Consider the following 11758-nt stretch of genomic DNA (forward strand, 5'->3'; position numbering starts at 1 on the left):
TTCGTTGAGAGGAAAGATAGTCGTAAAGATTATTGTTCAGCATGCCAAAGTATGCTCTTCTTTGTGCTGCAGTGGAAAGTATAGCTCTTCCCTAGCTTTCTTTTTACCTCCTGACCTACCTTAGTTTCCTCCCCACTAGGAAAATGGCTCATGGCCTCTGGGGACAGTTGTGTAGGAGGCACACTTCAGGCTAGTTTATTCAGGCAAGAGGTCAGTCCAGGGCCATGGGCCAAAAATGGTGCGTGTCCCCTGTCTTGGAGACATGGAGCTACTTGAGACTAAGCTACTGTGAAGCATTAGTAAGTATTTCCCGCCCCCACACACTTGAGGAGCAAGACTCCCTAGAGATGTCTGCGTCTCCTCCCTCACAGCTGGTTTTTCACAGAGACTAGACACTCAGCCATCTTGGCTGTGATTGTGACACTTGCAGCCTGCCTTTTGATCCTGTATTGAGAAACAACAGTAACAGTAAAGCAGTATCAGGGAACAGGAATGCCCCCACCCAGGTGTGCCCCTGCACAATTGGTGGTGTCTTACCACCCCTGGGCAGATGTGCCTCTGAACAGCTGAAGAGTGAGGAACAACCCTGGTTGCTCTGTACCCCTGATGGTAAAGATACAGAGTCAGGCCTGATCTCAAACCACTTTTCTTGATCACTCATCACATGTAGCTCTTCTCAAGTTCTAATCCATATTGGTTTCTTGGCATATTTTTGGTCTGTTGAATGATAAGGAGCCTCTATTTCTCAGTATATGGCTTTGGTAATGGCAACTAGATTTAGAAAGTATTTTCAAGCATTTTACGTCATAGGAAAGTTTATTAGAGATTAGTCAAGATAAGAAACACACAAATCTGCATTCGCTTGAAAATGGGTTGTGGGTTGTTCTCAGAATTCACTGCCCTGTCCTTTCCTGTATTCCACTTCAACTGTTTGGTATCTTTGTTCCAAGAAACTCAGAGCACCTGTCATACCACATCTTAAAAGAAAGAAACTAAAGAAATTAAAAAGACTTGTTTACATCAGAGCTGAGTTTATTGTATGAATAGTTTCTTTTTTTCTTCTCTTTGCACATTTTTTATTGGTGCATTGTACCTAATGATGGGATTTGTTGTTACATATGCACACAATATAACAATATAATTTGACCAAAATCATATATGGGAGTAATTTCTTGATGGCTCTTAATCAGGACTCTTTTCGCTTTTGCAAAATTTCCTGCTATATTTTTGGCTCCATACTGAGTGGTAAATAAATTTTGGACAATTTCATTTTAAACTACTCTTATAAGAACGTGCCTTCAGTCTCATTTTAAAGAGAACAGAGCTCCTTAGATCAGTCACAGCTTTTCTCAGCAGTCATCTAAGATGCTGTGTAAGTCAGTTTCGGTTGTCACCTGAGTGGCATTGAGAGCGATCAGCTCTGCAGATATGCCAGCTGCGTAGGCTTAACAGTGACACCTTTTCATGGGGCTCTAAGGTTCTGTTTGGGGTTGTGTCTGCCATATTCATAACAGTTCCCTTTTTTGTTTTGTTTTGTTTTGTTTGCTTTATAAGTCAAATGTTGTGCTAAAGATTTCCTTTTACGTTTTCTTTCTAGCTGCTTAGTTGCTGGTGTGTTCCTTTATTTTTCCTAAATTTACAGTAGCTGTCAGTCTTGTGCTGAGTTCTCCTCTTAGTAGGCTGAATTGTGCAATTCTTGCTTGGCCCAGTTTAGGGTAGGCATCCTTCCCAGAACCCAGTTGGCTTCTCAAAGGTTAAACACTTTTGGCAAAAATAGCAAGTCATGACCGAAGAAAATCATAAAAACTGAAAGCCTCTAGAACAGAGGGAAAAAGAATTGTTTCTTACAGTGAACCACAATGGATACAGTGGACCCATCTTTTAAAAGTTTGTTTCTCTACTCAAATATTCCTGAGTATGATCATTTTTATAATTTCTCTTTGCTTCAAATAAAACCACCATTTTAATGCTTTTTATGATCCCTGATGCCTCTTGGCTGTAGTGAGGGTAGAAACTGTAACAGCTCTTTCTTAGTTATTTTAGCCTGATCATTACCCTGAGTCACAATCTAAGCACATTTATGGAACTCAACTTTGAAAAGAAAAAAGAAAACAACAACAACAACAATAACAAAACTTTCTTAACAAATAATAAAAATCAAGACTGTATATATAGTATAATTGATTGGATAGAATTTAGGAATTCATTTTTTTGTTTCTTAATTCTCTACTTATAGAGAAAAATGAATGTGTGACAATACATCTTGTCTATTATCTCTACAATCTTTAAAATGCATTTTGGTTTGTGGCTTCTTGAAATGCTTGTTAATAGATTTGGCTTTTCCAAGTAGCCCAAAGTGTTTTTCTAGCAAATCACTAAAGATCTATGTTTTCAGATGATATCTGATTTTTGTAAATTTTAATATTTACATAAAGAGCTTAATCTTTCAAGGTCTCGCCTATCATATGTTTCACTGCTAGAGTTCCTATGTAATGCCTGCAATTGCTCTTTTTTCATATAATCACAGGTCTTGATTTCTATGTTTTGGAGTTCCATATTTGTTTCTTTTAGTTGAGACATCCTCTCTCTCTAGGCTGCCTAACCTCTTCTATCTATTTCAAGAATGTGACTGGCAGCTTATCAGTTCTCCAGCTCAGCAATGACTTTGCTTCGACTTGTTGAAGGTTAACATATACTACCAATTCTTTATTAAAGGTAAAATTCACAACAATCTTTAGAAAGAAAAAGGAACATGAATTAAGGCTAAAAACATGTAGATGATAAAGAAAAAAATCAGTAGGAAGTTTGGGATTCATAACTGATCTTTCTCCAAGAATATTACCCAAGGTTTGAAATGACCACCAACCCAGGATGAAATGCCTGGCTGCTGATCCTGGCTCTGCTACTTACTGCCTGTGTTACCTTTATAAAATCTCCCATCTTTTCTGTAGGTCAGTCTCTGCATTGATAAAAAAGAGATAACACTGCTTGGTGTGGTGGCAATGCCTGTACTCCAAGGGGACACTGGAGACTGAGGCAGGAGGTAGTCAAGTTCAAAGCCAGTCTCAACAACTTAGCAGGGCACTCAGTAACTTAGCAAGATCTTGTCTCAAAATAAAATAACACTCATTTCAAAGAACAGGAAACTTGAGTGGCCAGAAACAGACATGGAAAGATGTTGCATAGTCAATGCATTAATAAACAAAGAAATGCAATGTGAAACTACCATGAGATGCCATTTCATACTCAACAAATTGGCATATATTAAAGTGTGATGGTTTCAAGGACTGTGGAGTAATAAGCAATCTGAGACTTGGTGGGAGTAAATTCTGGAGCAATCACTTTGGGAACAAATTTGGTATTACCCAATAAGATTAAACATGCAATACTGTGAACCAATAATTCTGCTAGTTATTTAGCAAATGTATTCTAGGATACTTGCATAATTTGTTTTAAAAAGCAATGTTTGAAACAGCAAGAACATGGAAAACAGTCACAATATTTATAATAATAAAACAGACAAATCAATTGATGAATATTAATTCAATAAGGTTCTGTACACCTAGAAAATGAATGATCCACAGCTACATGAATCAGCATGGGTCAATCCCAACCACATGACAGTGAACAAAATTTGCTACTTCAAGGAATTTATACAGTTTGATTTCTATTTTAATACATTGTATAGAAATGTATATTATAACCCTTTATCTATTTTGATAGATTGTGTAGAAATGTATATTATAACCCTTTATTTCTAAGGTCGAGTGGGACATTCTTTCCCCTTTAAATGGATAGATCCTTTACATATAGTTCTCTGTATGGTGTGTTTTATGATTACTATATGGACTCTACATGCTCAGTAACTATTACTAGTGTTTTAGGAATACGCAGTTGAAGGTTTTTCAATGTCAGGTGAATGTTTATAGATTCCCTCTCTCAGTCTTGTAATTTAAGCATACTACAGTGAAATAGAAAGTTAATGTCTCAAGGAAATATTGTTGGAATCAGTTCATAGGAGTATTTGTGTGAAGACACATTGAATAGAACTGGCATGCTGCTAAACACTATTTTCTTAATAATTACAAAGCAGTTCTTTATAACATTTCAAATATTTTACAAACCATGATGAAAAATATAATCCTGGAAAAGCTCAACTGAACAGAGAAAGAGCAAACAGATATTGACATGAAATATTTATAGAAAGAATATAGTCAGAGGGAAACCACCAACATTTTCTAGAAACCTAGAACTTTGCAAATCAATGAACTTTAGCATCATGTTAGTGGATTTCAGGGTTCTTCTGAAATGAATGGATACTGACAGAAACCAGCACTGGGGAAAGATGGAGAGACCCAGAAACTCTCAAGACTCTGCAATCTTTGTAACTGCATGGACCATCATATAGGAGAGTGGGCGGGGCACCAAGAAGAATGAAAGGAAAGATCAGTGTTTTCTTTTAGCATTTAATTTCGCAAGCACCTCTGGAGTTTCCCTTCAGAGTTGTCTCTTGACACTCCCCTTTTTGCCATTTAACATAGAGTAGAACTACTTTTCCTTTTTTTTTTTCCTTCCACCCTCTGAATTCCCAACAGAGGCAGAGGCTGCACAGAAACTGAGGATGTTCAAGGAGTGGGGTACCTATGATGGATGGCTAGAAGCAGGCCTGTGGAGGTGGAAACTGCCACAGGTGCTTTAATAATGGCTTTCCTTACCTAAAACACATATAGCAGTGATGCTGAAGGGATTCCACCATCTCCATGCAGAAGTTGGGGACATTACAGAGAGAGCAGCATGCTTCCTAATTATGGCAGAGCTATTAAAGCAACAAGGTGGTTTGTTGTTGACTTTGTTTCTTTCCTTTATTCTTTGGTTTTCACACAATTTTCTGAAACTCCATCAAAGCCACACAATTTTAATGCCAGTTTAAGAAACACAAAGGGTTTGTGAGACTGTGACGAAGGTAGGGTGGTTGTATTTTGTTGCTGTTGTAGGACATGGGGTCCCCATATTTAGAGTCACATTGTCCAAAATATAAAAGCAAATATCAAAATATCCACAAAATACACTGGAAATAATCCTGGAAAAAAATTCACAAATGTTTCTGATATTGGACAAATATCTTAATCATTGTTCTTAACTGATTTTATTATCTGTGTTAAAAGGCCTCCAGAAATAGAAATTTCCTTCACTTACTCCTCCCAATTGCTCCAAAACATTAAAGAAAGAAATTTTAGAATGTACTATGGTAAACTTATTAGATTAAGTTTTGTTTGATTTCTCACTTTCATCAGTTTATGAAATTTGGTAAACATTGTTGTTCAGAGAGGCATCAGGAAATACTAGATTCGTAAAGTATTTTGCCACCCAGTGAGGTGGGAAACAAAAGTTACTATGTCATTATTCACACTTATGCATCCCTTTGTTAGAAATAGGCAGAACTATTTCAGTAACAATGATTGGACCCAACTAGAGACTCTCAATGTTTTTTTTCAAATTCATTTGTAATTAAAAAAAAAAAAAATCTGAAGTTGTGTTTTGAGTCTGTTGGAAAGTAAAACATGTTAATCCAGGCTAATGGATTCTGATTTAATGATTAAATTATTATTTAATAACACAACCAATATTTATTTTTTTCCTTTTTTTTTTTTTGGTACTAGGGATTTAATTCAGGGGTGCTTTACCACCTACTGAGCCACATTCCCAGATCCCCCCTCCTTTGTTTTAAATTTTGGGACAGGGTCTCGCTAAGTTGCTTAGGGCCTTACTAAGTTTCTGAGGCTGGTCTCAAACTTGCAAACCTCCTGCCTCAGCCTCCCAAATTTCTGGAATTATGGGCATGTGCCACTATGTCCAGCTTCTTTTCTAATTTTGAAGCATGTACGTGGACCAGTTGAAGGAAACTTCTACTTAGTATCTTGGCATTGTTTCAGTCCAGTGTTCTGGGGACAGTGGGGAAGAAGTACAGAGAAGTGGTAGGTAGGACCAAGGGGCCACTGCACTATGTGCCAGGATAATAACAACTCCAAGGTTTTGTTATTGCTGTTATTTTTTTTTTGTTTGTTTGTTTTTTTTTTTTTTTTTTTTTACTAATTGGAATCTACATCTAAAGGCCTCTCATCTGGAATTTAGGTTTTAGCCCCTGTATGAACTTCCAGATCACAAGAAATGTCAAGGGCCACATGTCATTTGGAACAATAACTTTGATGGATTCTTATTCAGTCTATTCATGACATGTCTATTTTGTGTTCCTTCTTTTTCTCCACTATGTGGTCTCCTCATGACTGGAAATGAAGATTGCTGTGTCCACTGTATCCTGGCATGCTTGTTCTGTGAATTCCTGACCCTCTGCAACATTGTCCTGGGACAAGCTTCGTGTGGCATCTGCACCTCGGAAGCCTGCTGCTGCTGCTGTGGCGATGAAATGGGGGAGGACTGTAACTGCCCTTGCGACATGGATTGTGGCATCATGGATGCCTGTTGTGAATCCTCGGACTGTTTGGAAATCTGTATGGAATGCTGTGGAATTTGTTTTCCTTCATAAATATTTATCTTTTGTTTATGTTAAAACTGGAGAACTTTTTTAAACTTTTCTTTGGAAGGGGGAAGGAAAACACATGGTAAGATTCTCATAAAACAGCTCAGTACTTACACTGTTAACTCCATATTTTAAGTATTCTCTGAAAGGCCTTTTCTCTCACCAAATCCACACGGTTTAATATGTGAAATTTTAACTACTTTAACTAGTTTTTGAAAATTCTTAATGTTTCAATAACAGGGAAAGTTTGAGAAACACACACACACATTAAATGTCTCCTTGTTTTTGTCAATTTTTCTGTTTTTTCCCAACCTTTCTAGGGATAATGCTTTTACAGTGCCTATTTAAACTGGACCACTTATTTTTAATGTTTATCTTTTAGAGGTTAAAAGTAAGTATCTTTACTTTATAGTAAACTTTGGGAGAGACACCTGCACAATACCTGGGACCTAGTGGTGACTTACATGCTCAGCTTCCCGGCCCCACTTGTTCCTTAGATGTCCAGCGCTGGCTGTGGCTGCTGTCCTCTGGTTCTCACAGGGTGGATGTTATTCCACTCTTGTCCACAGCAGTGTGCAGTATAGCAAAGGAAAAAGACCTGTAAGAAATGAGCCATACCATAAGGTGTACTGAAGAGGGGATTGTGAGAGAGAAACTTCAAAAGACCATAGGAATAAACAGGAAAGAACTACCCAAAGATTGAGCAAGGCTTTAAAGATGATGTGGAATTTGAGGAGGCCTCTGTCGATGAGTGATTCTTCTGCTACTTGAATGAGTTATTTTGATTGAGGACAGAGTTTTAGGTGGACAGTCTGAACTGTGTGTGTCCTTAATCAGTTAAAAGAAAAAAAAAAATGCCGTTAGCACTTTCTTCTTAGTTGTAGGGATATAGCTTTTTTTTAAACTATAAAATTTAAATGAACTAAAAGTATGCATTTTCTTACCCATAATTTAAATGTTATGATAAAATTCTGATAAAACAATACCTTATTAAAATAGCAATATTTTACAAAAAAGAAACCTTTGAACTAATTTCATTTAAGTTAGAAGATTTTTTTAATACTAAAATCTCAACATGTGACATTGATTTATTCAAAGGTTTTCTTTTGAGAGCCTTATGTCTTTTGGTTGGAGGGGGGTGGGTGGGTTCTCTTTCCATTTATTTCTTAACCAGTTTTATAGTTCACAGTTCATTTTAGATGCCAAACCATTCTTTCCAATGTGAGAGGAACCTGAACACACACTACTGTGACCAAATTTCAGGATTTATGGAAGGTTATAAGGATCTCTGTGTGTAAAGAAACAAAAACCCATTGTGCAATTATTGACCAGGAGGAGTCTGAGCAGCTCAGATGAGAGGGAGAGTGAATTTTCATACTATGTGCTTTCTTACGAGCTTGGTCTGCCCAAAATTTGTAGTTGAGTTTAATTCAATATAATTCCTTGTGGAAGTTTTGGAAAGTGCACTTTGGGATTAACAGTTACCGTCAGTACTTCTGACTGAGCATCACATTGATAGTAACCACAAGAGCATATTTTTAGGAAGCTTTCAGCAAACCTAGGACTTTTATAAGAGAGTTTTTTAACCTGAAGCTCAGAAATGTCACCTATGGTTTTCCTTTGAGATGAAACCTAATTTCTAATTATATTATTATTAAAGGGCTTAAAAATGCATTAGCAAAAACTCTTCCTTTTAGTGCCATTTGCACACACATGCAAACACAAACCCTTTACATTTGGGGGGTTTAAATATAATTCTTAAATAGCTATCTTCTTCTTCCTCTTCTAAAGAGTGTCTTACATTTGTTACATCAAATATAATCAGAATTGGAATATTTACGTATATCCAAATTAGGCTTATATATTAGGATGTAAGAATAGCATCTGTTTGTAAATATATAAAGCCTCTTAATGATCTGGAATTGTTTGAATATTTGATTTTTATGCAGCAAAATTTTTCAAACAAGTGGTTTCAATCTGCTACTTAACTATGTCCTGCTACTATTTGTGATGGAATATTAACAAATTTCAAATAATGTTTCTCTGTAACAGAGAACATGAATGGATACCAGAGTTTTATTTCCCTAACTATGTGTGTAGAACTTTTCCTCACTTCTCTATGCCAGGCAGTCATTCCATAAATTATCTTGTACAATTAAAAGTTAAAAAAAAACATAAAAAAGAATAGCAGGAAAATGTGAAAATAGTTTCAAGATATTTTAGAATTTCCGTATGTAAAATGTTTTGTTTAATTGTATGACTATCATGACTAAGTCCTGTATTTTACAGTTATAGATTGGTTTCTTTTTAAGTGTGAAATCTTAATCTTAAGCATTTTTAAACTGGACCTGTACTATCCTGAATATAATATTTTAAAATTTAAAAAAATGACTTCTTTATTGTTCTATAGAATACTTTCATATCTAATTAATGTATTAATTGGTTTATATTTGAATGAATTCAATTATAATTTAAGCCTGAAGCTTCTCTTTATCTTGTTACATTCCTTTCAGAAGATTGCCTCATCTCCTTATGTAAATCACATGATTCGTGCCCATAAATGAGCCATGGAAGATAGAGAACATTTTATATTGCAAGTCATAGTTAGATATATAATATCAAAATAGTGGTCTTTTCAAAATTCACATCAAAAACAAAATTTGTACTTTTTTAGTAGATTAATATCATTTGTTTACTTTGGGAATTATATCTCAACCTATAAAATTAAGGATTTTTTAATAGATGCTGATATTGATTAGCAAACTAAATATACTCAATAGATTTATGGAATTGCATATAAGATTTATGAATTTCACATAAAAATATACCATCAAAAGTATTTTCGTTTAAGATTTTTTAGTGGCACAATTTTAAAAAATAATTTAGAGTTAGTATTTAACTAAGACAAGATAGTATAACCGTTTAGGAGAAGGATTTTTATTTAGCACAGTAATACATTTTATTTTTGTGTTCTTATAGCATATCAGCTTTATCCATCTTCCTTACCTGAGAAGTTAGTGTTTTCTGAGCAGTTCAAGGAGTAACCAAGGCAACCTTATGTAATAACTTTCTATTCTTCATCCATATAAACACTATCACTGCCCTAGATTATGATGTTATAAACATTAAATGTCACTGCATAACATAACTGTGATTAAAGTCCAGTGACTCTGTATTTTGCCTTCTTGAATGCAAGTTAAATACTTAGGTTTACCCATCTCCCTAATGAATAGTTCATTAATCGATAAGATTATTGTTCAAATTATTTAAAACCTCTACGGTCCATCCATTCACTTGTGATTTGTAGGCTATATAGTTACTGCATAATGCATCTAATCTGAGAGGCAAAATAAAATTTCAACAAATACTGTAATGCCCATTTTTCTCTTCCATTTACACCAATGCAGTAGAACATACCATTGTGTTTTAAACACTGGTTCATCTTTTCATAGGGTTTATTGCACAATTACTATTTGTGTTTTCCATCAAGTCTTGGGTTTTTCAAGGAAGGTCTTTCATCAGTCTTCTCTGTGTGTCCCTATAAGCAATAAATTTACATGTTTTCTCTGCTTGGTTCACTAGTAGGCCCCTGAAGGAAGTCACATAACCCTCGGGAAATTTCAGTCCAAGATAGAACTTTGCAAACTCCCCTCACCACCGCCTGCCAGCCAGAAACTGTTTAGCTCCAACAGTGAACTACTGCTTTTCCCTTAGTTAAGATTACATTTAGAAGTTTTGTTTAAGATGGATTGGGTCCTGGAGAGGGCATAACTTTGTGATGTAGCCCTGATTGGCGGGGGGGGGGGGGGAGGCGAGGGGGCAGTTTGCAAAAAAAATGTCATTGGTAACTAAATCCACCGTATATTTTTTTTCCATTGCAAAATTCCCAAAGAACACTGACTGCTGTCTTTACTTTAAAAGACTGTAATTCAAAATGTGATCAGATTTTAAGGAAGGCAATAGGTAATCAGAAGGTGAAAAGTATTATAAGCAAAGCTATGGCTAAGCACCACCAGGAAAGTAGTCTCCATTCACGCTGAAATCTGCACCACCCTATTCTCCATCCAGCTGGGAAAGAGCATGACATTTTCCACTAGGGCCATGAGTATAGCTCTGAAGCAGCCAGATGTCAATATAAGTACTTTCCTGCCTTCACATTGAATGGTGACTAGTAGTTCTGGTTCTATTGTTTGTTTGTCCATTATTTATACTTTAGATCCTTCACCTCATCCCTCTTAGGACTTGCTAAAAAAGAGTCATTAATTTAGTTGTGAGGTGACTGTGAAGAAATCACTTTAGGAAACTGTCTTTTGACACATTGCCAACATGGGGTACAGATATATGTGTTAAAGACAAAGAATGGCTCTGCAATTAGGTGCTCACTTGCAGGCAGGTCTTTTTGTGAGGTTTAGTTGAAAACGTAATTATTAAGAAAGTGGTGCAAAGCAAATTCAAACAAATTCCAAGTCTAGCTTGAAAAACTGAAAAGGTTCTTAAGTTCTGTCTGATGCATAAAGGGGTAGAAGCAAAGGAATTACATTCCAAAGCCAAGAAAGAGGGTGTACAAAAGCAGCTGATCCACTTGACATAGTTCATAGCCTTTTGCAAAGGAATAAAAGCCTGTTGAGCAGGGAACCAAAAGATCTCATTATAGGATGAAGCCAAGCCATATTAAAGCTTGTGCACTAGTAACTATGTCTAAAAACAGCCTGCTGTTTTATATTGAACCAATACATTTCTTAACTTGGTAGGTTGCAGCGTAAAGATGTACAGAGCCTGTCTGCTGGATGCTATGCCAATTACAGATGTGGCAGAGTGGTGTCAAACACCTACAAACAGTTAGTATCGCAAGCAATCTTAGAGTGAAACAAAAGAAGTTTTGAAATGTCACCTCAAAACCTAGAGAGCACAGTTCATCATGTGTGTCTGACTCTTAAAGTTTTGAAATCGCCTTTATTATATAATTCAATTTGGACATTGTATGATCCCTTAATCAGAATGCACCTTTCTTTTAAGAACATGAATAGTGCGTGAGAGATAAGGAGAGTTTCTTTTAAAAGTAACACCTTCAGATGACAAGGTATCTCTGATCAGCTCTGCAGAAACTGTTTTATTGGTGCTGGAGTGAAGGAAGAGTGAAATACTAAAGAATACATATTAGACTTTGTTAGATCATCAGAAAGAATAATTGGACATATTTACACAATTACATTTTAGTAA

The 11758-nt window shown here is 35.9% G+C and overlaps 1 protein-coding gene across 4 annotated transcripts in view; it reads left to right on the forward strand.

Annotated features, from left to right (window-relative positions):
* The window catches only part of Mdfic (MyoD family inhibitor domain containing), an 85411-nt gene extending 75500 nt beyond the window's left edge, over positions 1-9911 (forward strand). For all 4 annotated transcript variants that reach the window (XM_076834082.2, XM_076834090.2, XM_076834106.2 and 1 more), the window contains one exon: positions 6297-9911. In XM_076834082.2, the coding sequence (XP_076690197.1) occupies positions 6297-6544 (248 nt within the window). In that variant the 3' untranslated portion in view covers positions 6545-9911. The remainder of the gene's footprint in view (positions 1-6296) is intronic.
* Positions 9912-11758: the final 1847 nt, after the last annotated feature.

The sequence above is a fragment of the Callospermophilus lateralis genome, chromosome 1, assembly GCF_048772815.1.
Source record: "Callospermophilus lateralis isolate mCalLat2 chromosome 1, mCalLat2.hap1, whole genome shotgun sequence".
NCBI lineage: Eukaryota > Metazoa > Chordata > Mammalia > Rodentia > Sciuridae > Callospermophilus > Callospermophilus lateralis.